The 27,191-nt window shown below is 52.2% G+C and overlaps 1 protein-coding gene across 6 annotated transcripts in view; it reads left to right on the top strand.

Moving 5' to 3' along the window:
* The window catches only part of ZER1 (zyg-11 related cell cycle regulator), a 48,707-nt gene extending 21,516 nt beyond the window's left edge, over nucleotides 1-27,191 (top strand). For 3 of the 6 annotated variants that reach the window (XM_084799343.1, XM_084799342.1, XM_084799344.1), the window contains exons 2-16: nucleotides 9,455-9,671; nucleotides 11,441-11,591; nucleotides 11,674-12,110; nucleotides 12,371-12,547; nucleotides 14,741-14,855; nucleotides 14,964-15,110; nucleotides 15,450-15,623; nucleotides 19,153-19,368; nucleotides 20,520-20,561; nucleotides 20,665-20,784; nucleotides 21,293-21,408; nucleotides 22,232-22,435; nucleotides 23,180-23,277; nucleotides 23,991-24,093; nucleotides 25,699-27,191. In XM_084799343.1, the coding sequence (XP_084655469.1) occupies nucleotides 9,514-9,671; nucleotides 11,441-11,591; nucleotides 11,674-12,110; nucleotides 12,371-12,547; nucleotides 14,741-14,855; nucleotides 14,964-15,110; nucleotides 15,450-15,623; nucleotides 19,153-19,368; nucleotides 20,520-20,561; nucleotides 20,665-20,784; nucleotides 21,293-21,408; nucleotides 22,232-22,435; nucleotides 23,180-23,277; nucleotides 23,991-24,093; nucleotides 25,699-25,756 (2,316 nt within the window). In that variant the 5' untranslated portion in view covers nucleotides 9,455-9,513 and the 3' untranslated portion in view covers nucleotides 25,757-27,191. The remainder of the gene's footprint in view (nucleotides 1-9,454; nucleotides 9,672-11,440; nucleotides 11,592-11,673; nucleotides 12,111-12,370; nucleotides 12,548-14,740; nucleotides 14,856-14,963; nucleotides 15,111-15,449; nucleotides 15,624-19,152; nucleotides 19,369-20,519; nucleotides 20,562-20,664; nucleotides 20,785-21,292; nucleotides 21,409-22,231; nucleotides 22,436-23,179; nucleotides 23,278-23,990; nucleotides 24,094-25,698) is intronic. The other 3 variants (XM_084799345.1, XM_084799347.1, XM_084799346.1) reach the window with 3 other exon arrangements.

Raw genomic sequence — 27,191 nt, 5'->3', positions numbered from 1 at the left:
CTCTGCTGCCTGCTTATTGTATACACGGTTCTCTCTGGACCTCGATGGTGTCCGCTTGCCCCTGCTGACTCTGGAGAGTGTGGGGGGATGACATGAGCTACAGGATGGAGAAGAGTCAGGCCTTCACTAGTGCTCTGCAATGGTGAGAGCACTTCCAGTTGTAGCTGGTGCCAGTTGTTTCTGCAGGCGCATCTAGGGCCCACCTAGCACAGGACTGCTCTTTGCCTCCTGGTATTTGTTTGTTTTTAATATTTACTTATTGAAGTTGCCACAGCACATGCATGGAGGTCAGAGGACAACTTATGGGAGTCGGTTCTCTCTTTTCACCATGAGAGGCCTGGGCCTCAAACTCAGGTTTTCAGCCTTGACAGCTGTACCATTGGCTCTGGGGCCATCTCACTGGCCTCTGCCTTCAGTGTTCCTTGTTCAGCCTCAGTGCTTTAGCTGGTCTTTTGTTTGTTTATTTGCTTTTTATTTTATTTATTTATTTATTTATTTATTTTTGTTTTTGTTTTGTTTTGTTTTTGAGACAGGGTCTCTCTGTGTAGCCTTGGCTGTCCTGGAGTCACTTAGTAGACCAGGCGCTGGCCTCGAACTCACAGTGATCCTCCTGCCTCTGCTCCCCGAGTACTGGGATTAAAGGCGTGCACAACTACATCTGGTGCTTCAGCTGTTCTTGACTCTAGAAATGTGAGTTCAGAGACTCCTGTGGACTCAAGCTGTTTGGGGACCAACATCAAACCTGGTTCATTGGGGCTGGAGAGAGGCCTTAGATGTTAAGAGCGCTGGCTGCTCTTCTAGAGGTCCCGGGTACAATTCCCAGCAGCCACATGGTGGCTTATGACGATCTATGATGAGATCTGGTGCCTTCTTCTGGCATGCAGGTGTACACGCAGGCAGAGCACTGTATATTTAATAAATTAATCTTAAAACAAACAAACAAAACCAACCCGGTTCATTAACTGGAGCTGGTTTTCTGGCTTTGGAAGTAAGCAAAAAGCTAGAGATATGGGTCAGACAGTAAAAATGTTTGCCTTGAGGACCTGAGTTCAATCCCCAGCACCCACATATAAAAGTGGTACAGTGTTGTGCACTTGTAATTCCAAAGATGGAGAGACAGAGAGGAGCATCCCAGCTAGCCTGTCATCCGCTTATTGTACAGGAGGTCCCGTGGCTCGTGTAAGGTCCCTGCTTTTAGGAAGCTTCTAGCCCTGGGCCATGGTACCCATAGAATTAGGGCCACAAAGCCAGACCATCTGCTGTCAGTACTCAAGGATGCGTGGAGTTGAAAGGAGGTAGTGACAGCACAGAAGGGAAAGTGAAGGTTGCCTAAGGCGTGGCGCCACTGAGATCATACCTGGAAAGCTTGAAGCCCTAGGTCCTGACCTGTTGAGTGGAGAGCACATATCTGTAGCCACAGAGACTGTGCAGAGGGCTTGGCACACAGCCGCAGCCGCCACGCCTGCAGGCTGTAGATAGAACTCTGCCTTCTGTGAGGATGAAGGGAGCTGGTGCATAGCTAGTGCTCAGCAGTATGGACATTAGCAAGTTTGACGGCACAGACAGAACCCACGTAGTGTGATTCTCAGCCTGCCCCAGTGCTCCTCCTATCCCCAGTGTCTGTTCATTGTGTCTTTATCAAGAGGGATACAGCAGCCCAGTGGGCACGTGCGTCCCTCCCTCGTGCTGTGTCTTCCCAGCATAATGACCTGCCCTCTGTCCCCGAGAGTCCCCTGGCACTTGTCTGGACAATCTCCACAGCACCTTTCCACCCCTAATCTCCAGCCCAGGACCCATTCCCTCCAGGAAGACATTCAACCCCTGTAAAGAGGGCATTTGTCTGGGTTCCCCGAGCTCATGGGTTACCATTTCACAGGGTGGGCACTGCTCCGCTGGCTCCCAGACTCTGTCCCTTAGAGGTCAGGATGTTGCTGGGGTCCCTTGCTCCCTCTGAATATTGGTGACACTCTTTGATTTTTATATATTTTTTCTTTTGTTGTTGTTAGTTTGGTCTGGTTGTTTGAGACAGGGTTTCCTCTGTGTAACAGCCCTGGATGTCCTGGAACTTTCTCTGTAGACCAGGCTGGCCTTGAACTCACAAGGACCCACCTCTGCCTCCTAAGTGCTGGGATTAAAGGTGTGTGCCACCACATTCGGCCGACTCTTCCTTTAGCTGGTTGGACGGATGGGTGGAATAGTTTGACTAGTGAGCAGTTTAGATTTACACCCTTACCCGAAGTCAGTGTTGCTATCACAGGCTCCGTTAGTGTCAGCTGTGGGCCTCAGGGTCTTCATCAGCAAATGACCAGCGGTCTCTACCTCAGAGTCCCATCGTGAGGTAATCCTGGCAACAGCAAACCTTTGTTCTGCCTAAATGCCAGGCACTAGTAGGCACGAAGGATGTGGGCGTGGGTGCAGGCCGCCAGTCTGTCCTCTGGAGCTGGCAGCTGGGGGGAGGGCTATAGACAAATTGTTATGCAAATGAATAGCTCTCTCTCGGTACAGAGTACTGGGCTGTGATGTTTGGCTGGTTAAATAAGAAACTGTAGGAAATAAATTCTGGAAGGAGCTGCGTATCCGTCTGGGAGCACCCAGCATGGAGGTGGTGCTGCGGGGGCGGCTGCCTGGGCTGCTGTTGTTTTTCTTGCTCTTCTCTCCACTGCCCTTCCCCCTGCATTCCCTAAAGAGCCTGCAAGAAAAGAGATCGGGGTTCTTACCCTCCGCTTGTCTATCAATATCAGAGTCCAAACTGTCCCCAGCTGCCAGAATTCCAGCCGGTGGGAACCTGCCTAGAGAGTGGAGCACCCTAGGGCTCCAAGGGGGGTGAGTGGTAGAGCGCTGTGGGCGGTCTAGGCTCACCCAGGAGACACTTCCTCCCACCCCAGCGGCAGGGTCAGCTCCTCCAGGAGGTGGCCACAGGTGGCATCATTCACCAGTGTGTCCTCTGGAGGTCTTTGGTGACTTGGTAGCTGATATTGTGTGCCTTCCATGTGTGCAGCCCAGCTAGGGCAGGGAGGCTAACTGGGGCTCTGTCTCAGCCAGTCACAGGGTTCTGCTGTGGCCCTAGGGATTCAGCAGTGTTCTGGGGACAGTGAACTCATGCTCAGCCTCATGAGACTCACGTAGTGCAGGACCTTTGTGGCTCCTGCTGTGGGCATTTGTTAAACTGTCCCTCCCCCAAGCCCTGTGCTTACTATTCAGTACCACCCGTGCCCATTACACAGAGGCCATGGCTTTGGGCTGGTGGAGCCATAGCCTCTGCACCCGATCCTTTCCATCATTGCGGTATTTTCCTTCCTCCTGTCTTCTGAGCCAGCTAGGGCTTATCTCTGGAGTCCTAGCTAGAGTGTCAAGCCTTCCCTGACACTCCAGCTCAGAGTGACATGGCTCTTCCCTGTCCCTGATGTAACTGCATCTGGGTTTTGGTTTTTGTGTTTTGTTTTAGGTGGCTGGTTGTCTCCTAATGGCAGAATGTTTCATAGAGGTAGGACCTTGTCTGGCTTGCTCAATATAGGACCTGTGTCCTCATAACCCATGGCTAGGTCCATAGTTACAGGAACGCACTGCAGAAACAGTAGGTTGGTGGGTAATGATGGCGCACTCCTTTAATTTCAGCATGCGAGAGACAGGCAGAGCTCTTGAGTTTGAGGACAGCCAGGGCTACGTAGAGAAACACTGTTGAAAAACAAAAACAAAACAGCCTGGCAGCTGTCCTCCGTTTATCAAGAAAATAGGAGGCAGGAACTTGCACCTGGATTAGGGCTGTGGAGGTGCTCGGCTGAGCATCCTAAGGGCAGGGATGCCTCCCTGGACACTGGATGGTAGGATGGCCTCAGGGAGAGAACTCAGTGCTCTGTAGAGGCAGGACACTCACTGGTTGAATTTGGTCAGTCCTAGTAGACAGAGAAGGAACCAAGCATGGGGCTGCAGGTGACTAGGCCTGGGGCTCTTGCCATGCCGTATAGGAAGTAGGTTAAATGGATCTGTGGAGGCCAGAAAGCTGGTCACCAGCAGGACTGGCCTCGCTGTGCTGCTTCTTCTGGTCCTAGCACACAGAAGGCTGAGGTCGTGAGGAAGGTCATGCCAAAGCCCAGGCAACACCACCGTTTGTGCCATCCCCAGAGACTGCTACATTGGCGCTGGGACAGCTGAGACATAGGCCTTGTGGGAGGCCTGGGCCTAGGGAGGCCAGATCCCGCTTGACAGAGAAGTGAGGGCAGCGTGGTAGAAGGTGGCAGTGAGACTCATAATAGCTGCTTAAAGAATAAAGAAAATCAAAACAACAGGGCCTCAGAGATGGCTCAGTAGGGAAGAGCACACTTGCTTGAGTCCTGGCACCCACACGGTGGTTCACAAACATCCACAACTCCAGGTCCAGGGAACCCAGTGCCCTCTTCTGACCTTCAAGGGCACCAGCCACATGCATGTGGTACATGAACATACATGCAGGCAAAACACACACACACACACACACACACACACATATAAATCTAAGAAAAAAATTAACTATGTTTTTTGCGGGGTGGGTTTGGTTATTTGTTCGGTTTGGTTTTTTGAGACAGGGTTTCTTTGTGTGTCCCTGGCTGTCCTGGAACTAGCTTTGTAGACCAGGCTGGACTCACAGAGCTCTGCCTGCTTCTACTGAGATTTAGGGTGTGTGCTACCATACCCAGCTGGTTCTAACCTTCCTAATGCTGCAGCCCTTTCATACAGTTCTTCATGGTGTGCTGACCCCAACCTTAAAATTATTTTCACTGCTGGGCAATGGTTGCACATGCCTTTAATCCTAGCACTCTGGTGGATCTCTGTGAGTTCAAAGCCAACTTGGTCTACAGAGTGACAGAGTGAGCTCCAGGACAGCCAAGGCTACACTGAGACACTTTGTCTTGATTTTTGGTTTGTTTGTTTGTTTTTGTTTTTTTTGAGATAGAATTTCTCTGTGTAGCTTTGGCTGTCCTGGATTCGCATTGTAGACCAGGCTGGCCTCGAACTCACAGGGATCCACCTGCCTCTGCCTCCTGAGTGCTGGGATTAAAGCTGTGCCACTACCACCCGGCTAATGTCTGTGTTTTCTGATGGTCTTAAGTGATCTCTGTGAAAGGGTCATTTGACTCCCGAAGGTGTCAGTACCCACAGGGTGAGAACCACCGCTCTAAGGACGGTGTGATGGAGCCAGAGACCAGTTTGTTCAGAGTGGCCTGGAGCCTCTGAGCTTTAGTGTCCTTATCTGTCAGACGTGGCCGTTGTGTGCTGTGGGAGCATTTTCCCAGCACTGTCTCCATAGCTCCTCCAGCTCTGGCAGGAGAATCATCGTCCTCACTTTTCCAGATGAGGACCCTGTGATCTTACAGGTGACATTGTTTACCAGCGAATTATGGAATGGAGTCAGAATAGAGATCGTCTGACCACAGAACCTGTACTTTAGGGAGAGATGTTGGGGATTGAGCCCAAAGTCTTATACATGGTGAGCATGGTCTCTCCCACTGCACTTCATCTCCAGAACACTAGAACTTTCCTGACATTTAGTGTCCACATTGATTTGAAGGCTGGGATGGGTACCAAAATTCCCATTGTTTATATTCATAGTGTAGTGCTTGCACAGAGCCTGCACACCTACACAGTGAAGCGAGTACACACTCTAAACCTCTGCGCCGTCTCTCCAGCCCCAGGGACTGTTCCTTGGTCACGGAAGTAGAATATGAAGGCTCAGTCTGCAGTTTCTGTAGCCAGTGTTGATGCATATTAACTAACGTTTCACTGGAATGCACCCAGGTCTTTTTCAAGGGTGGATCCCTTTGGTTGACGTCAATCCTTTTCTTTTTTCTTTTCTTTTTTTACTTTTTGGTTTTTCGATACAGCCCTGGCTGTCCTAGAACTCTCTTTGTAGACCAAGCTGGCCTGGAATTCCCAGAGATCTGCCTGCCTCTGTCTGCCTTCCAAGTGCTGGGGTTAAAGGTGTGCACCACCATGCCTGGCTTTCAATCTTGTTTTTGTTGGTTTTTGGTTTTTCAAAACAGGGTTTCTCTATATAGCCATGGCTGTCCTAGACTCCCTTTGTTAGACCAGGCTTGCCTTGAACTCACAGTGCTCCAGCTGCCTCTCTCTCCCCAAGTTCTGGGATTATAGGTGTGCGTTACCATGCCTGGCTGGTGTCAAGCATTTTAACCTCTTTATTGAATTTTACTATATATGTGAATGTTGACAGTGAAGTCACCTGTGAGTCCAGTCAGAGGAAAGATCCACAGCCCATCCACACTCAGAACCATCCTTTCAGGGACACACACACACACACACACACACACACACACCCCTGTCAAGGAGACAGTCCCATCCCAATAAGACTTCCTTCTGTTTTAGCGGAAAGGAATGCAGCTAAAGCAAACAAGCTGTCCTCCTGGTTCTGACTCCTTGTCACACTGTGAGGGTCATTCAAGTTGTTGACTGTATTCTCATTGCAGTGTGGTAATTAAGCAAAATATGCTTTAATTATCCATTGCAATGTCAGTGAGCAAGCAGTCAAGGTTCTCTTCTCTTAGGGGCTATCACACAGAATACTGCTTTGAGCGTTTTAAATTTATTACTATTAGGTATGTGTGTGAGAATGTGGGTGTGCACCTGCCATAGTCCCTGTGTGGAAGTCAGAGGGCAACTTCTGGGAGTCTGTTGTCTTCCACTGTGGCTTCTAGGGCTTGAACCCAGGTCCTCAGGCTTGCGTGGCAGCACCTTTGCCCACAAGCCATCTCACTGGCCCTGTTTGCACGTTTACATGTGCATCTCTACTGGGTATATTCATGCCAAACCTTGAAGGTACATTCCTGCTCAGCATCCGCTGTCTCCAGTTACCTCCCAGTTCACAGCACTACACTCCCCCTGCAGCTCCGTGTCTTCACCAGTGCGTGCTGTTTGCAGTTGAGCTGGCTGCAGTGGGAAGTGGCATCTCATTGTGGGTTGGTGTGCACTTCCCTGATACCAAGGGAACATGATGAGTGCCCTTCGGAGGCGTCGTCCTTCAGGAGGTGCCTGGGGACCGTCTGCCCACCTTGGCACTGATGCGTGCGATGCTTCTCTCCTTACTGGTCTATAAATATTGTCTATATCTTTATAATCTATGGGCCCAAGGGCATGTACCACCATGCCTGGCTGGTGCCAACCATTTTTAATCTCTTTATTGAATTGTAGTATACATGTGAATGTTGACAGTGAAGACACCTGTGTGTCCACTCAGAGGGATGACCAGATATGCATTTGTAGTCTGTGGCTCCTCCTCTTCCTCCTCCTTCCTCCTCTACCTCCCCAGAGTCTCCATTATGCTGCCTAAGCTTGAACTGGGTTTCGCGATCCTGCTCCTTAGCCTCCTCCAAGAGCTGGGGTTGCAGGTGCATGGCCAGGCCAGGCTGCTGGTGTCTTTTTGTGAAACCGTTGCCTACTGTTCCGGCAAGGTGCACCCTTTCCTTTGGGCCTGCAGTGATTTGGCATTAACAGACATTTCTTCACTCCAGTGCATACCAGTTTAACCTTTTCTCCCTTATGGTTGGCATTTTTGAGGCATGTTAAGAAATCTTGGGGGAGTGGCAGGGAAGCTGGCTCAGTCGTAAGAACACTTGCTGCTCTTGCAGAGGCCCTGGGTTTGGTTTCCAGCGCCCACATGGAGGCTCACAACAATCTAACTCCAGTTTTAGGACACTTGATTTCTTTTTTGAGCTCTGTGGGTACTGCATGCCCCCAGAACTAGAATTCTGGTCAATTGTGAGCTACCATGTAGGTGCTGGAAATTGAGCCCTGGGCCCCTGCAAGAACAGTAGATGAGGGGCTGGAGAGATGGCTCAGAGGGTAAGAGTACTCACTGGCTCCTCTTCCAGAGTTCAATTCCCAGCAACCACAGGGTGGCTCTCAACCATCTATAATGAGATCTGGCGCCCTCTTCTGGTATGCAGGGGTACATGCAGGTACAACCCTCTACCCATAATAAATAAATCTTTAAAAAAAAAAGACTTTACTTATAAAGTAACAATTTGAGCATAATTCACAGACCATGCATTCCAGACATTTAAAGTATCCAGTTCTGTGGTTTTAGTGTGCACCCCGTATGCACCCATGACTGTCATCACTCCCAAAGGAAACCCCATCTTCAGGAGCAGCCACCCGGCTTCCTCTGACACTAGTTTCCTTCTGTCTGTGTAGATTTGCCTTTTGTGGCCGCACATTCCATGGACTATGTTGTAACCTTCATAATTGATTTCTTTCATTCATTCATTCATTCTTTCTTTCTTTTAAAGGTTTTTTGAAACAGGATTTCTCTGTGTAACAACCCTGACTGTCCTAGGCTCAATATGTAGACCAGGCTGGGTTTTAATTCACATAGATCCGCCTGCCTCTGTCTCCTGAGTGCTGGGATTATCGGCGTGTGCCACCACAGCCAGCCCTCATAATTGGTTTCTTCAGTTAGCATGGCCCAGTGTTCTATGAGTACTTTTGTGACTGGATAATATTCAACTTTTTATTTGAGTCAGGGACTCACTCAGCTGGTCTGGGACCCCTGACCCTCCTGCTTCTATCTCCAAAGTACTGGGATTACAGGTTCGCACAGCCTTTCAAAATACTAATTTGAAGCCGGGTGTGGTGACACACTCCTATACCCAGCACTCGGGAGGCAGAGGCAGGCGGATCTCTGTGAGTTTGAGGCCAGCCTGGTCTACAAAGTCAGTCTAGAACAGCCAAGGCTACACAGAGAAACCCTGTCTCAGGGAGAAATACTAATTTGAGGACAGGCGTGGTGGTGCACGCCTTTAATCCCAGCACTGGAGAGGCAGAGGCAGGCTGATCACTGCGAGTGGAGGGCAGGCTGGTCTACAAAGCCAGTTCTAGGACAGCCAAGGCTACATGGAGAAACCCTGTCTTGAAAAACAAAAACAAGATGCTAATTTGAGCCCAGCATGGTGGTGCGCGCCTTTAATCCCAGCACTGGGGGGCAGGGCAGAGGCAGGAGGATGATGTGAGTTCTAGGACATCCTGGTCTACAAATTGAGTCTAGGACAGCCAGGGCTACACAGAGAAAAAAAGATGCTAATTTAAATGTGATGGACAGATGGGGCTTCTCTTTCCACACTCAAAAAAGTAGATGTGTGCTTTTTTTGTTTTGTTTTTTCGAGACAGGGTTTCTCTCTGGGAGCCCTGGGATTAAAGGTGTGTGCCACCATGCCCAACTGATGTGCACTCTTTCTTCTTTTTTTAAGATTTATTTATTTATACAGTGCTCTGCCCACATGTGAGCCAGCAGGCCAGAAGAGGGCACTAGATCATATTACAGATGGCTGTGAGCCACCATGCGGTTGCTGGGAATTGAACTCAGGACCTCTGGAAGAGCAGCCAGTGCTCTTAGCCTCTGAGCCACCTCTCCAGCCCCTAGACATGTACTCTTATCTGCAGCTCATTTGGCTTCTTTTCTCCTGCCCAGGCTGTGGCCCTGCCCATGGTATTGTGATTGCTGGGAATTCATAGCTGCCTTCTCCCAGCATGGCATGCGACACACCTGAGTCCCTGACGGCCCTCTGTACTGACTTCTGCCTCCGGAATCTTGATGGCACCCTGGGCTACCTGCTGGACAAGGAGACCCTGCGGCTGCATCCAGACATCTTCCTGCCCAGTGAAGTCTGTGACCAGCTAGTCAACGAGTGAGCAAGGGACTCCCCAGGGCTGGGGGGTTGGGGGCAAATGTAGGAGTAAAACGTGAGGTGGCGATTAAGATGGTGTGTTCAAATCACCACAAGGGGGCCATGGCTGTGAGTGTGACCGTTAGGGATAATAATGGTGTGGTGTGTGTTACCGTAGAGAGATGGCATGGGTGTGTTGTGCACACATGAAGGAATGTGTGTGTATATACATGTAGGGTTATGCACCACAGAACTTGGGTGTGAAGCAGCATGCGTGTGTTTAGGGATGAGTTAGTATAAAATCCTGCGTGTAAATTGGGGCATTATGGGTCACCCTGTGTGTGGCTCACACACACCTCTGTCTACACATCTGCACTACGTACACACGTGTTTACATGTGTGCCAAGACCAGACCAGCAGGCCTGTGATCAGAGCCTGGCTCCTCAGTGGTCTCTCTGCAGCCTCCTGGTGGGCCCCTTGCCTTGGGTGCCTACAGCACAGTGTGGGTATGCTCTCTGGACGCTTAGCTGTATACCAGCTCTCCCAGCAAGAAGCCATATTGCATCAGAGAGTTGCACAGCCACATGGGAATGAAGGACTGAGCTTCTGATGCTATTCTCAGCATTTGATGTGGGCCAGGCACGGGGTTGGACACTGGCACCAGAGCTGAGAGCACCTCACCAAGGGAACGTTCCCCGGAGGGAGCAGCCTCGCCATGAGCTGGCTCCATAGGAATGAGAGCTTCCAGACATTTCCTGTCCTTCCTTTTTGGTGTTGTTTTGGATTTTTGGCTGGTTGGTTTAATTTTTGTTTTTTTAAACAAACAGGGTCTTACTATATAGCCTTGGCTGGCCTGGAACTCACTTTATAGACCAGGCAGCCAGGCTATCCTTAAACTCAGAAATCCGCCTAGCTGTGCCAAATGCTGGCATTCAAGATGTCCAATACCATGCCAGGTTCTTTTCTTTTTCTTTTTCTTTTTTTTTCTTTTTCTTTTTTTTTTTTTTTTTTGCCAGATTCTTTTCTTTTCTTTAGTTTTTGTTTCTTTTTTTCAAGACAGGCTCTCTCTGTGTGGCCTTGGCTGTCCTAAAACTCACAACGTAGACAAGGCTGGCCTCAAACTCACAAAGATCTGCCTGCCTCTGCCTCCTGGATGCTGAGGTTACAGGCATGCACCCCCCCCACACACACACCCAGCTGGCTTTTTTTCTTTTTAAGAGCCACCATGTAGGTGCTAGGAACTGCATAGCAGTCCTCTGCAAGAACAAGCACTCTTAATGGCTAGACTGTCTCTCCAGGACAGCCCAGGACCCTTAGCTAGGTAGGGTTCCCTGACAGCTCCACCTCTGCCCCAGCACCCGGCTGGAAGCTCAAAGCCTTCTACCTAATTTGCCTGCCCTAAGGTGCCAGAAGGCTACTAAGAAAAGATGAGTCTGGACTGTGGTGTGGCTGTGGCAGGGCGGTGCGGGCCTGGCGTGATGTGTTGTGCCTGTGAAGAGGAGCACGCGTGTTGTGTGTGGCAGGGGCATGTTTAGGCTGCTGAAAGGAAGTGCTTGGAACTTCCTGTTCCTAAGAGGTCCATGTACCACAGGTGGTCACCCTGAGCATCACCTTTTGACTCCTGTCCCCCAGACATCTAATGTAGTCAGAATCTAAGCAGATGTAGTTAAGAGAGAAGCAGAGGTGGCCGTTGCTTCAGTGATCTCATGAGTCCTCAGGCACGTGACGTGGGTTCAGAAGGCAGCCCAGGCTCCTAGGCACTCCCTGAGCCAGGCTTGCCTCCCTCACAGATACGTGGAGCTGGTCAGTGCGGCCTGCACCTTTGAGCCACATGAGACTTTCTTCAGCCTCTTCTCAGACCCCCGCAGCACTCGCCTCACTAGGATCCACCTCCGTGAGGACCTGGTGCAGGACCAGGACCTGGAAGCCATCCGCAAGCAGGTGAGACCCCGCCCATGCCCAGAAGCCAGACCTGGGGTGGCACAGGGCGGGCAGAGGAGCTGAGGCTGCTCTGCTGTTCCAGGACCTGGTGGAGCTCTACCTGACCAACTGCGAGAAGCTGTCCGCCAAGAGCCTGCAGACACTGCGGAGCTTCAGTCACAGTCTGGTGTCCTTGAGCCTCTTCGGCTGTGCCAACATCTTCTATGAGGAGGACAACCCGGGGGGCTGTGAGGACGAGTGCCTCGTCAACCCTACCTGCCAGGTGCTGGTCAAGGACTTCACTTTCGAGGGCTTCAGCCGCCTACGCTTCCTCAACCTGGGCCGCATGATCGACGGTGTCCCCGTGGAGTCACTGCTTCGGCCACTCAACTCATTGGCTGCCTTGGACCTCTCGGGCATCCAGACAAGTGATGCCACCTTCCTAACACAGTGGAAGGACAGTCTGATGTCCCTTGTGCTCTACAACATGGACCTTTCAGATGACCACATCCGTGTCATCGTCCAGCTGCACAAGCTGCGGTGAGCTGCCCACTCAGGCATCCGGCACAGGGGCGGGAGGGCAGAGGGTGGAGGAAAGGCATTGTCAGTCCTGGGTTCATCGGCCACAGCAGGGAAAGCCTTGTGTGGAACAGAGGGAGGGAGCCCACTCCTGCGAGTGAGGGCACCCTAATCCCAAGCAGGGCTTCCCCCAGAGTTCTCTGGGGAAGCTGTGAGAGGTGTGGGCCTCCCCTGCTGTGGCCTGAAGGAATAAGATCTCGGTCTGTGGCCCCGCCCTCCAGCCACCTGGACATCTCCCGAGACCGCCTCTCCAGCTACTACAAGTTCAAGCTGACCCGGAAGGTGCTCAGCCTCCTGGTGCAGAAGCTGGGGAACCTGATGTCCCTGGACATCTCTGGCCACATGATCCTAGAGAACTGCAGCATCTCTAAGATGGACGAGGAAGCAGGACAGACCAGGTGAGTACCCAGCTCTGTGGCTGCTGGGAGGATGCTGTTTACAGAGCCTGAACCAAGCGCCCTGTGCCAAGTCCTGTGCTGGGCACTAGAGATGAGAAGCAAGCCGGCGAGGCCAGTGTGGGGATGCACTCCTTTAACCCAGTACTCCAGGGACAGCGCATGCCCATCTCTGTGAATTCGAGGCCAGCCGGGGCTGCATGGTTTTAAAAAAGGGGGTGGGGCTAGAGAGCTGGCCCCTCAATTCAAAGCACGGGGTTTTCTAGAGGGCCTGGGCTTGAGTCCCAACACCCACAAGAGGACTCAGAACCTGTCCATAAGTCTAGTTCAGGAGACCTAGCATCTTCCTCTGGCTTCTGCAGGCACTAGGCATGCACAGAAAGTACAACATATATACACACAAAACACCCAACCCCACAAAGTTAAAATAATCAATCATTTATTTATTTTGGCTTTTCTTTCTTTTTTTAATATTTATTTATTTTATGTATATGAGTGCTCTGCCTGCATGTACACCTGCCAGCCAGAAGGGGGCAGCATATCTCATTATAGATGTTGTGAGTCACCATGTGGGTGCTGGGAATTGGACTCAGGACCTCTGGAAGGGCAACCAGTGCTCTTAACCTCTGAGCCATCTCTCCATCCCCCTTATTTTGGTTTTTCGAGACAAGGTTTCTCTGGGTAGGCTTGGCTGTCCTGGACTCACTTTGTAGTCCCGGCTAGCCTCAAACTCAGGTCCACCTGCCTCTGCCTTCCAAGTGCTATGATTAAAGGTGTGTGCCACCACTCCTGGCTTTGTTTTTAAACTCTATTTTATTTGGGGTATTGACGCCTTTACTTCCCTTCCACCAACCCCTAACCCTGGGTATGAGAAAGAATGTTAGTGGGGAGAGGGGGCACAGACCCCTTTACTTCTCCCAGCTGTTTAGGGTCAATTGGGCTCTTTGGGGGCAAAACCAATCTCCATCAGCAGCCAACAGCAGCCTCTGAGGCACTCCATTGGTCTCTACTACGGACCTCAGGCCACCACTTCAAGCTGTGCTTCCAAGCTCTCTTGTTTGTCTTCTGAGTCCTAGACCACGCCCCTCTCCTTGCCTTGGCTCTTACCAGCTGGCAAAGACCACGCTCTCCCCCATGAGACAGTTATAAGCTGTTGACAAACTCAAGCCCAAACCAAGATCCCACACTTGGATTAAAACAAAAACATTGTCAGGCATGATAGCGCACGCCTTTAATCCCAGTACTCAGGAGGCAGAGGCAGGCAGATCGATGTGAGTTCCAGACAGCCTTAGTCTACAAAGCGAGTCCAGGATAGCCAAGGCTATACAGAGAAACCCTGTCTCATAAAAAAATCAAAAATGTACTAACTGAGTTTGCAAAGAAACCAAAACTTCCACTACAGTGCTTACATTCAAGCATACACAAGCACACATACATAAACATTGAATAAATTAACAAAGGAAGGAAGAAGGAAGTTATCTGCGTACTGGCCCAGAAGGGCATGCTCAGGGCTGCCATAAGCCCTTCTGAATTTGATAAAGATATCACGTCGCAGCATGGGGTCAACATGCACGAAGACTTGGGGGCCATAGGTGGAATGCCCAAGGAACAAACAACAGCAGGCATGGTGGTCTGGTGGGAAGCAGCAGGCAGTGGTATTGCTCCTAGGGGTTCCTCAGGTGTCACCGTAGCCAATCTGTGCCTCTGTGGCCTGGTGGTGAGAGCTAATCCCAGGCCTGCCACTGTAGCTGGCCACAGCCCCTCCTCAGCCATAGTTCATGTGGATGGCAGAGGACCTTATCCTGGCTTGTTAGGACCGCACGTGATACCTTTCAAGGGAGACAGGGGTAGCAGCTCCTAGCCCATGCTCTTCTACTCTGCCTTCCGCCCTTCCATCAGAGCTGTGAGGGCTGCGAATGCAGCTAAGGTTGTAGAGTGTTTGCCAACGTGTACAAAGCCCTGGGTTGACCCCCAGCACAGCCTAAGCCAGCGCGGAAGGAAGCCTGTGCCTGTAATCCCAGCTTGGGAGGTGGGGTAGGAGGATCAAGGGTTCAAGGCTGGTCCTAGCGACACGGTGAGTCGGGCAGGGCCAGGATAAAGCCACAAGCCCTGTTTCTCGGGGGATGAAATGTGGTCCACAGGGGAGGCGAGGCTAGGTGCAGCCAGGTTGCCAGCTCCAGCATGCTCTCTTCCCAGCACCGAGCCTTCCAAGAGCAGCATCATGCCTTTCCGGGCTCTGAAGAGGCCACTGCAGTTCCTCGGGCTCTTTGAGACCTCCTTGTGTCGCCTCACACACATTCCAGCCTACAAAGTAAGAGGCGGGGTGTGGGAAGAAGTGGCCGCTGAGTGCACTGCCCAGCCTGGGTGCAGCCACCACTGCCTGCCCTTCTGGGTTGTCCTGAATGTGTTCCGTCACTAGGTAAGTGGTGACAAAAATGAAGAGCAGGTGCTCAACGCCATTGAGGCCTACACAGAACACCGGCCTGAGATCACTTCCAGGGCCATCAACCTGCTGTTTGACATTGCGCGCATTGAACGCTGCAACCAGCTTCTGCGGGCCCTGAAGGTCAGCTCAGACCCCAAGGCCCTCAGGGTCACGGACATCCCTGCCCCTCTTCTGTGTCCTTCTGCGCCCTTTTTTTTTTTTTTCTCTTTTTCTTTCTTTCTTTCTTTTCTTTTTTTTTTTTTGTGCGCCCTCTCTTGATTTCAGGGTAATAGGCAGCTTTGACTTCTAAACTTCCACCCCTTTGGCAGGGCCTGGCTTCCCTGCCAACTTGTTCAGGCCCTGCCCGAGTGCCCGCTCTCCTCACACCTATCCAGGAGTGCAGGGCTAGGGCCAGTCTTTCCCCAGAGGAGCTGTGGTGACCGCACTTCCAGCCCCAGCCCCCACCCTGTCTTCACACAGCTGGTCATCACAGCCCTCAAGTGCCACAAGTATGACAAGAACATTCAAGTGACCGGCAGTGCAGCCCTCTTCTACCTGACCAATTCTGAGTACCGCTCGGAGCAGAGCGTCAAGCTGCGCCGGCAGGTCATCCAGGTGGTGCTGAATGGCATGGAGTCCTACCAGGAGGTGACGGTGAGCCCCTGCCTGCTGCGACCTGCATGCTTTGCCCAGGCTCCAGACACGCATGCCTCCCAGGCTTAAGTGGCCTTTGGCCTTTGCCAGTTTCCCCTGCACAGAAACCTGCCTTTGCCAGGTAGAGGCCCATAGCCCCCCCCCATCTCTGCCCTCTGAGCGCCAGATGTGCCACCCCCCCTGCCCCTCTATCCCTATCACTGTTGGGGGTGGGTTCTAGCCCCTCCTTTTAATTATAAAGTAATGAGAACATTTACCATAGAACAGTTAGAGATGTAAAGGTAGCCTTGCACTGACACCCCTGTTCTGACGTTTAGTCTGCGCATGACAATTCTGTAGATGGTCATTGGCGCCGCTCTGGGTGCTCTGTATGTGATGTGGATGTTTGCCTCTATCAGGTGTGAATGTGCAAGCAATTTTGTTTGTTTGTTTGGTTTGGTTTTGGGTGTGACACACATGCTATGACATGGGTCGGAGAACAACTTTTGGGGAGTCAGTTTTCTTCTTTGACCTCTTTTATTGTTTGTTTTCTCTTCTTTTGAGACAGGGTCTTACTCTGTAGTTCCCTCCTGGCACTCTTACATAAACTAAGCTGGCCTCAGACTCACAGCCTGTCTCTGCCTCCAGGACTGATGAAAGATGTGCACACACTGGTCCTTTAAGGCCAGTACTCGTCAGTGCTAGCGTTAAAGGCATGGTGCATATCAGTGTGTTTGAGCTCGCCTTTGAAAACTTGTCTCCCAAGAAGAGACTTGATATATTATGAGCATATACAGGGGGAGGAGGTCCCCTCAATCACAGTCATAGGGGAGGGGAGTAAGGGGAGAATGGGAGGGAGGGAGGAATGGGAGGATACAAGGGATGGGATAACAATTGAGATGTAATATGAATAAATTAATAAAATATATTAGAAGGGAAAAAAGAAAACTTGTCTCAGGCAAAAGGGAAAAAGAAAACATGGAAATCAGCCATGCTGGCCCTTACCTGTGATCCTAACCTGGGGAGGCTGAGGCGGGCTTGAGGTCTGGGCTTTAGAATAAAACCCTGTCTCAAAAAGAAAATGGGGCGAGGAGAGGTGGATGGTTCAGCAATTAAAAGCACCATCTGCTATTGCAGAGAACCCAGGTTCAAATCCCGCACCTCACACCCATATGTAATGCCAGTCCCAAGGGATACAGCACCATCTTCTGGCCTCTGAGGGCACTGCATGCATGTGATACACAGACATAATACGCTAGCAAAACACCCACATAGCCACGGAAGAAATAAAAATCAAGAAAACAAAGGAGTTGTTAGGCAGCGGTGGCGCACGCCCTTAGTCCCAACACACGGGAGGCAGAGGCAGGTGGATCGCTGAATTCAAGGCCAGCCTGGTCTACAAAGCAAGTTCAGGACAGCCAAGGCTACACAGAGAAACCCTTTCTTGAAAAACCAGAAAACAACAAACAAACAAGGAGCTAGGACACTAGCTTTCTGTGCAAGCAATAGCATACAAACATTGTAGAGGGTTACCTTTAAACTTTAAGGCAGAAGGACTCCCTGAGTTCGAGGCCAGCCTCATCTACAGAGTGGGTTCCACTGGCCTTGTCTATAGAGTAAGTGCCAGAGCTACACAGATAAGCTCTGTTTCAAACTAGAAAGAAAATAAACTTTAAAATGAACTTTGGGCCAGGGGTGTAGCTCAGTGATGGAGCACTGGCCCAGCATGTACATGGCATGAGGTTCAGGGTTCAGTTCCCAGCATTGCAAAATATGTGTGTGCATGGGTGTTGTATGATAAAGGGGAAAATAAGATGTTGCCTAAGGGACCATACCCTCTAGTGTGATCAACAAAGCATGGTAAATGTCAATATTTAGTAAGGAAATAGGGCTAAATAGATGGCTCAGTTATTAAAAGCCCTTGTTAAAAGCAGGGAAGTGGTATGCATGCCTTTAATCCCAGCACCTGACCCCAGGAGGTGGGATCAGGTGGATCTCTGTAAGTTCAGGGCCAGCCTGGTCTACTGATTGAGTTCCATGGCTACACAGAGAAGCCCTGTCTTGAAAACAAACAAACAAAAAAACCTCCAACCAAACAAAAAGCACTTGTTACCCTTGCAGAGGGCATGGGTTTAGTTGCCAGCGCCCGTGTGTGCCTCACAGGGGCTGTAACTCCAGTTCCAAGGGATCTAGCAGCTTCTGACCTCCTCCAGGTGTGTGTGTGTGTGTGTGTGTGTGTGTGAGAGAGAGAGAGAGAGAGAGAGAGAGAGAGAGAGAGAGAGAGAGAGAGAGAGAGAGAAAGAGAGACATGGTGTATATGCATGCAGGCAAACACTCATTCACATAAAGTAAGTTTAAAATCATAAAATAAATGTTTAATAATGAAGAGAAGGACGTAAGTGATCAGTGTAGTGCACACACGTCATAAATGATCAGTGTAGTGCACACACGCCATAAATGATCAGTGTAGTGCACACACGTCATAAATGTGTGGGCTCGGAAAGATTAGCTGAGAGGGTGTGGCTAGACCCCTGTGCACTGCCAACGGGAGGACAGACCAGCGCAGCCACCTCCTGATCCAGCAAGCCCTCAAGGAAGCCAGGCTTGGTGGAGGAAAGAGAAGAAGGTTAGTGTCATCCTCCACTGTGTTAGGAGCCAGCCTACACTACATGAGCCCTGCTCAATAAAACAAAACCCAGAAACTCCCCCCCCCCCCAAGTATGTGTACCTTAGTGCCGCTGTGTTATGGACGCTGGAGAGCATGTGTAACTTCATGGGCAGTGGCCAAAGTCCATCAGCAGGAGACTTGGTGGATAGACTGAGGTGCCGTGAGAGAACACTGCTCTGCAATGAGAGTGAGTGCGTTTCAGCTGCATGTAACAGCTTTTGCCCTTGTGAGCATCCTGAGCAGTGAGTGTGGCTTGCTGGGAAGGCTAACAGGGTCTTTTTTTTTTTTTAGATCTGTTTGTTTATTATTACATATACAGTGCTCTGCCTACATGTACACTTGCAGGCCAGAAAAGGGCATCTGATCACATTATAGATGGTTGTGAGTCATCCATGTGGTTGCTGGGAATTGAATTCAGGACCTCTGGAAGAGCAGTTGGTGCTCTTGACCTCTGAGCCACCTCTCCTGCCCGTAACAGGGTCTTATGGTCATGAAGGGACTTTGAATGTCGGCAGGGTAGTGTCTTGGCAAAAGTAGTGGTTACATGGAGTCTTCTTTTTAATAATTATAACCTTGATAAAAATGAAAAGCAAGACAAGCCTTAGTTGAGCATGGTTGTGCATCCTTGCAGTTCCAGGTCTTGGGGCCGAGGCAGGAAGGATGAAAATGGAAAGCTAGCCCTGCCTATATGGTGACCTTGAAATCAGCCTGGACTATATGAGACCCTCCATTCCAACTCAAAAACCTTCAAACCAAACAATCCAAAAAACCTGGTAGCCTCCTCTTCCAGAGCACCTTCCCAGCCCTGGGTGGCCTCTGGCCTGGAGCCCTGTCCCAAACCTGTCCCTGAACATGCTCCACTTGTCTCCCAACCTGGCCCAGGTGCAGCGGAACTGCTGTCTGACCCTCTGCAACTTCAGCATCCCAGAGGAACTGGAGTTCCAGTACCGCCGGGTGAATGAGCTGCTGCTGAGCATCCTGAGCCCCACGCGGCAGGACGAGTCTATCCAGAGGATTGCCGTGCACTTGTGCAATGCCCTGGTCTGCCAGGTGGACAATGACCACAAGGAGGCTGTGGGCAAGATGGGCTTCGTCGTGGTATGTGAACTTGCTGCCCTTGTCACCCTGTCCTCTGTCAGTGAGGCTTCAGGAGGACCTGGGCTGCGGGGTAGGAGTGGGCAGAAGGCTTTAGGGTAGACGCAAGGAAGTTCATGTCCTTTCTTTATTTGGAGGTGTGGTGGGGGAGGGGACGGCTAAGGACTGAATGCAAGGCAAGCCCCAGCGCTGAGCTTCACACTCATACTTTGAAGACTTTCTTTCTTCCCCTTTCTTGTTTTTAATTATGTGTCAACGAGTGGCAGTGCAGGCCACAGTTGTTTGATCCACCTGGAGCTGTTGTTACAGGTGGCCATGAGCTCTCACATGGGTGCCGAGAACTGACCTTGGAACCTAACCACGGAACCGTCTCTACAGTCCCCCAGAAGAGCTGGTTGTTGTTTGAGACAAGGTCTTTCTGTGTAGCCCCGCCTTGTTAGCCTAGAACTTGCTGTGTAGACCAGGCTGGTCTCAGACTCAGAAAGATCAGCTGCCTCTACCTCCTCCTGAGTGCTGGTATTTAAGGTGTGCACCACCATGCCCACCTCAGAGTTGCTTTTGTTTTGTTTTGTTTTGTTTTGTTTTTACAGACAGGGTTTCTCTGTGTAGTCCTGGCTGTCCTGGAACTCGCTCTGTAGACCAGGCTGGCCCGGAGCTCAGAGATCCACCTGTGTCTGCTTCCTGAGTGCTGGGATTAAAGGTTGTACCATTGTGCCTGGCTTTCAGAATTGCTTAATGTGACTGTTGCTTATGACTGTGTGGCCTTTTCTGTCTTTTAACTACTTCCACTCAGTTCCATGCAGTATGCCCTGTGACAAAAGACCCAGGGCTGGTCCTTCCAACAGTAACCCCTTCTGGCCTGGTATGAGTAAATTCTTAGCCTAACACATGGGACAGGATAAATATGGAAGGAAAGCAAGATTTGGGGATTAGATGTATAATTACCACCCTTACTTTATCCCTGGGGAAGTGCAGCCCAGAGCAGGGGAGCACCGTGCTACGTACCAAGGGTATGTTCCTCACCAGCTTCAGACAGCCTCCCAAAGTCCCTGTAGAGTTGGGCGTGGCTGGCCTGCAGCACCCGCACAGTCAGCGGCTCCCTGTGTGCCTGGCTGCCAGGCTGGCTTCAGGCAGCCTCTCTCCTCTGCCCACAGACCATGTTGAAGCTGATCCAGAAGAAGCTGCTGGACAAGACGGTACGTAGGGCCTCACACACTCTGCCCTCACGCCAGACGCTTCTGTGCCAAGGTTGGCCATGTGTCCTCAGGAGGACACAGCTGAGCTGCGCCTCCCCCACAGTGTGACCAGGTCATGGAGTTCTCCTGGAGCGCCCTGTGGAACATCACAGACGAGACACCCGACAACTGCGAGATGTTTCTCAACTTCAATGGCATGAAGCTCTTTCTCGACTGCCTGAAGGTGGGCACTGCCCGGGCTGCCACCCGCCCCACAGACTGCTGCCCCACAGATGCCATCCCACACAAGCTTCCCATGGGCACACAGGACACCCACACAGTGTTTGCTGCTAAGAAAAGTGTCAGGGACCTCCCCTTGGGCATGCCACCCAGCTGGGCCTCCTGAGATCCCTTCTGCCAGGGAACCCCCAGCCTGTGCTCACAGCAGTCTGTTCTGACTGCCCACTAGATACAGTTCTGCTCAGAAAGTAGGTCTATGCTTTTTTGCTGTAGCTTTTGAGGGGCTCCCCAAAAAGATTCTTCTAAGCTGTGGCAAGTGGAGCCACACTTGTCCCAAGGTAAGCTCTCTACCTCTTCTCCAGTCACAGGAGCACTGGGAAGTTAGGGTCAGCCTACTGCCCCTCTCCTTTGTCTAGAAGAGCCACCCAGATAGGTGCCCCAAACCCTGCAGAGTAGCAGTGTCAGACATCAAGTGACCGAGTACGAAGGCCTTGGTGGCTCTCGTTCCCCAGGAGTTCCCAGAGAAGCAGGAGCTGCACCGCAACATGCTCGGGCTCTTGGGGAACGTGGCGGAGGTGAAGGAGCTGCGGCCTCAGCTGATGACCTCCCAGTTCATCAGCGTCTTCAGGTTGGTGCTTCAGGGCTGACAGAGCGCTCAGAGCAGCTGTGTGGACTGTGGCTGCGCCACGCTCAGAGCAGCTGTGTGGACTGTGGCTGCGCCACGCTCAGAGCAGCTGTGTGGACTGTGGCTGGGCCACGCTCAGAGCAGCTGTGTGGACTGTGGCTGCGCCACGCTCAGAGCAGCTGTGTGGACTGTGGCTGCGCCACGCTCAGAGCAGCTGTGTGGACTGTGGCCGCACTGCGCTCAGTCTGGGTTTCTGGGCCTGATGGTGCTTTCTATCTGTAACGATTTTTGCTTTCAGCTGATTTTGTTTTAAACTATGTGTAGGTGAGGGATAGGTATGAGCCCATGAGAGCACCTGCCCACACAGCCCAGAGGCTTTGGGCCTTCCTGGAGCCCAAGGGTGCAAGCAGCTGCAGGCCACGTTGGCTGCTGGGAACCTAACGCCAGCCTCTGAGAGAGCAGTGTATGCTCGTAACCACTGGGTGCTTTCTCGAGACCCTGTGTGTTTTATTCTTTCAACCTGCCTCAGATGGCAGTAATGCCACATCCTTTTTTGAAGGCCTCTGAATAACAGGTGGGTGGATGATGTGACAGGAATTTGTAATCCTAGCATTTGGGGGGCGGAGCAGGAATCTTGACTACATTGCAAGTTGCAGGCCTGTCTGAACTACATGAGATCCTGACTCAAAAGCAAACAAAAAAGACCCAAGTAATTCACAGCTGAGCCCAGTGACACAGACCTGCCGTCCTGGTGCTCAAGGCTGGCGTCAGGGGTCAACATTGTGCCATAGGTGGGTGATGGGCTTTTCTTTCTCCCTCCTGGTAGCAACCTGCTGGAAAGCAAGGCTGACGGCATTGAGGTTTCTTACAATGCCTGTGGTGTCCTATCCCACATCATGTTCGATGGGCCTGAGGCCTGGGGTGTCTGTGAACCCCAGCGGGCAGAGGTGGAGGAGCGTATGTGGGCGGCCATCCAGAGCTGGGATATCAACTCCCGAAGGAATATCAACTACAGGTCAGAGATGGGAAGGTACACAGCATGGAGAGTCAGAAGCTGCTTGTTCCAACATGGTGTGGCCAGAGCTTTCCACCCTGGTCCTGTTCTCCAAAGGCGTTTGCTCTCACTCACTGTAAGATCCAGTGTGTGACGGGCACATTTCCCACTCATTAACACCTGTGTGTATCCAAGGCCTGTACTTTATGCATGCTTGATACAGAACTAAATACGTAGCAAAACACAAGTCACCTGTGATCCGCCCCCGTCAGGCTGGCCTCGGTCCTTACTGAACTGTGGGTGGGCTGCAGTCACCAGGTCAGTCCCTTCCCTTGTGCCACGCTGCCCATGCAGCTGGCCCTTCAAGTGAAGCAGTCACTGAAAGGCTGGGCCAAGATGTGTGGCTTGCTCAGGTCCCTGGAAGACAGGAAGCTGCCTCTCAGGGCCCCTCTGAGGCTTTGCTGATCTGGTCCTTCAGTTTGGGCGCTGGAATGCCAGCCTGACCTAGAGTCACTGTAGGTTATTCCCAGGGCTTCTCCCTTCCTCACCACAGTTTGCTCTCTTGGGTGCTGAGACCCCCAGCTTTCCTGCCCCTCTCCCTCTACACTGGTCATGGTCTTCTCCAGAGCGAGCTCCTGGGTGGAGTCTGCACAGGACCCCTGGCATCCACGGGCTTGCCCATGCTGCCCTCAGGACCCCTCAGGACCCTGCAGGGAGGAGGGCTCAAAGGAGAAGACTCTGCCTCTCCTGCCTGGAGCTAATGGCTCTCTCTCCCTGCAGGTCCTTTGAGCCGATTCTGCGCCTCCTTCCTCAGGGCATCTCTCCAGTCAGCCAGCACTGGGCCACCTGGGCCCTGTACAACCTGGTGTCCGTCTACCGTGAGTGCCTCCCTCCCCTGCCTCAGATAACCACTCAGCTGGGCACAGCGTGTCCACAGGGAGCAGGCACGCAAGAGGGAACACAGAGTTACTGTTGGCCTTGTCCCTCAGCTAAGCCCTCTGTAGTGTGGCATTAGTGGGATGCCAGGGTGAGGGCTAGCCTGCACCATCAGAAGCGACCCAGCCTGCACCATGTGTCTTTCCTCACACTTCCTACCCTACTTGTGAGTGAACTTTCAAGTCTTTTTGCCACTGCCAGGGCAGAAGGGCACCTGTGGTTCCAGCCTGGGTGGTCACTACAGTCACCTGGGGGTGTCTTACTAACAATATCATAAATGCAAGCTGCTGCCTGGGGACTGCAGTTCCAGAACTCCTGCGAACCTTTGTCAGGAGACAAAACCTCTCAGGGGTGTCATGCTCTGGGCCTGTGCTGGGATGGTATTTTCTACAGCACAGATTCTAGGGAAATTGTAAGCACGATTTCTGGGGAAACTTTGGGCCACCAAAGGGAAGTGTCTTTCCCAAGGACTTGACCTTTTTTCCTCTCCAGGTGGACCCAGGAGACTGGGCAGACTGGCCTGTCCCTGCGCCCTTCCAGCAGTGTCCTTCCCCCGGGCAGCAGCTGTAGCAATTCTGGAAGCAGGGCGGGTGTCTGGGGCACAGGCTGGTAGAAGGCCACCCACCCTCAGCTACCTGCTCCTCCTCCCTTGTAGCTGACAAGTACTGCCCTCTGCTGATTAAAGAAGGCGGCATGCCCCTGCTGACGGACTTGATCAAGATGGCCACTGCCCGGCAGGAAACCAAGGAGATGGCCCGGTAAGAGATAAACAGTGCGTTCCTGGCTGGGTACCTTGGTGTGGAGGGCAAGGGGCACAGTGGGAATGGCTGAAGTCCTCCAGAGTTCCTCAGGGTAGAATGTGGAACAGACAGTGTGTGGGCTGTGTCGGTCACCCGTGGATGACAGACCTGACAGCCCGGCCCAGATGTCGCTTAGCTTGTCTGCTCTCACCTGCTCAGTTGCTTCTTCTGATCCCTGTGAACCCTCCTCGTCGCTGAGCTAGCAAGAACTCTGCACTGGTTTTCACCATAGTTAGTCCAGTGAAAAAGGACTTGATGTGGTGAGGCCACCTGTACACAGTGCTAGGCTGTCTGGATGCAAGTGTGCAGGCGGAGGGCACCAGGGAAAATGCCCTCGATGGGCTGCAACCTAGCATATGCGGGTGCGCACACACACCCAGACACTGTCAGTGTGAAGGTTGGGGTGTGCCAGAGTCCTCCTTCTGTGTCTCTAGGACTCACTGTTGAGGGTTAAGCATCAACTCTGATTGCCCCTCCAGTGTGTGCAAAAGAGTGCACACACCACATGTTAGAATCAGTTGGGTTGGCCGTCCTCTCCTCCGGATCCATTCTCAGTGGGAAAAGAGTCCTTTGTCATAATTCTGAGCACAGTGTAGCCTGAGGCTCAGACAGCTCCCCCCATCCCCACCACCAGAATCTGCCCTTCTGGGCTGGAGGCATCAGCTGGCTCTGCCGTTCATGAAGATGCTATTTTGGTATTAATTAACAAACTGGTCCTCAATCGAACTGAGTCTCCCTTGGGAGTCCCCCCTAGAAAGTGTTAGAAGTGAGCAGGCCTTGCCTGCACTCTTTACAGTGGGCTTGGGGCTATCCAGGTCAAACAAGGATCCTAGAACTTTCCAGTCATCAGGTAGGAATTGTCAGTGAGCCCTCTTGGTACCCTGAGGTCTAAGATACACCTGAGCCAGAATTTCCTTCTGCCATCGAGGAATGAACTGTCCTGGGAATTTCCTTCTCACAAAGCCCTGATACAGCCTTTTAGCAAATGGAGGGTGCAGTGAACCCCCAAACCCAGAGGCTCCCTGTTGAGCAGACAAGCAGCACAAGGCCAAAGGCAGCAACACCAGCAGTGGGTGGCAGTTTCCTCAGAGACCCCCTAAGGGCTGGAGCCAGCATAGCTGCCTGTGCAGATCTCCAGTCCATCTGGGACCCCCCTGTGGACTCCTGCAGAAAGGATGGGCTGGTGTGCAGGGAAAATGCTGAAGAGAGCATCCATAGGTTTGGGAGGGCAGTGGCCGTGTTCACAACCACAGGCCTTATCTCCCAGGTGTTGTGCCAGCCGCTGACACAGTGAGTCTATGTCAGGGGACTCTTGTTTTGGTTTTGGTTTTTTGAGACAGGGTCTCTCTGTGTAGCCTTGGCTGTCCTGGACTCTCTTTGTAGACCAGGCTGGTCTTGAACTCACAGTGATCCGCCTGCCTCTGCCTCCCAAGTGTTGGGCCTTTAGACGTGTGCCAGCATGCCCAGCATCAGGGGACTCTTGAGGCTTGTTAGGAGCTGTGGGCCCCCAGGAGGCTCGGCTCTCCTTGGCCACCCTCCGATGCTCTCCCCCATTTTATCCAGCAAGGTGATTGAGCACTGCAGTAACTTTAGAGAGGAGAACATGGACACGTCCAGATAGAGGCCACACAGCTTGGACCGCAGGCCGGGAGGAAGCACTGGAGTCCAGTGGGCAGCTCCCTTCCGGAGCCTCCCGCAGGATGAAGAGACAGTGAGGACTTTTGCACAGCCGATGCTTTTCCTTAATGTTAGTGAGATATATATATATTATTATTATTTTATTTTTTATTTTTTTGGTTAGGAAGTGTGAAGTTTTGTGTGTATGATTTCTCCTGAGTCTTTGCAGCTCCTTGCCTCTCTCAGTCCGCCTCCAAGCTTTCATTGCCGCCATGTTCACTCCTGCCCCAGCCAGGCTTGCCTCTAATGCTGTGAGTGTCCAGTCCCTTCCCAGGGATCACAGGCCTGGCTTCTGCCTGTTGTGGGAGGAGCCGGCCTTCCCGGGCTGTTCAGCATCCCTGATCCTTCCTTGCCTGAGTGCTCTGTGCGGGCTCCCAGGTAAGGCCGATGAGGTTTGGGTCTCCCAAAAGCCTCGGTGCTCCAGGCTGTGAGCATCTGGGGCCAGAGAGTAAGCTATTCCCAGGCCTCAGGCCAAGCAGCTCCTGTCCAGAGGATCCTGGAGAAGCAGGGCTCCGCTGGCCCCTGCTGTCTGGTCAGGTCTGCATCCTGTGGCCATGCTGCTATGGAGGCTGCCTCGAGTCTCCCTCCAGGCCCCAGGCTTTTGAAGGCTCCAGCCCAGAGACGGTCAGAACTCGGGGGCAATTCCACTGCCCCTTCCGCCAAACATACCCAAACCGCCCCAGCTCTGGCAGCTGGCAGCTTCCAGGACCAGGGTCTTGCCCCTCGTTCTGTAGCCCTGCCAACAGCCCCTCAGTGCCCAGGCCCTCCCACCAGCAGCCGAGCTGAGCCCACCCACTGCCCAGAAGATACTAAAGCTCCCTCCAAGGCAGGAACCCCCAACTCCAGCCTCACAGTGGCAGCGGGAAGCCATCCCCAGACCAGCACTTGGACACTGTCCCTCCAGCCCAGTCAGGCTGTCCCTGAGAAGCTGCTGTACTGTGTAGGCACAGTGACAGGCAACTCCCCAGGCGTTTCGTGCACCACCCCACCCCCCCTCTATCTCAGCGTTGCTTCTCATTGAGACAGCTTTCTTCAGAGACCTGTGCACCCAGCAGGTGTGGGGAGCAAAGCTGACCCTGGAGGCAGCCCTTGGGTGTGGCTTTCTCTGCCCTCTTTTCCCCCTGGGCTTGTTTGATTTTTCCAGGCACGTCTGCCTACAGGCAGAAGGGCCCCAGCTGGTCACAGAACTGACCTTTCGAGGAAACCCTCCCCGGCCAGGTTATAGAGGGCTTAGCCACGTGCCCCGCTGGGCAGCACTTGGGCACCTCAGCCCCTCCTTCCGGCAGCAGCTCCCATCCCATCGCTTCACTACCTGGGGTCTGGGGAAATGTCTGTACTTTGGGATGTCACAGAAATACATTTTTGTGCAAAGTGCAGAA

This window comes from Acomys minous (assembly GCF_964271855.1).
Source record: "Acomys minous genome assembly, chromosome: 10".
In the NCBI taxonomy this organism is placed as follows: domain Eukaryota; kingdom Metazoa; phylum Chordata; class Mammalia; order Rodentia; family Muridae; genus Acomys; species Acomys minous.
This window is presented reverse-complemented; position numbering and strand designations above follow the sequence as displayed.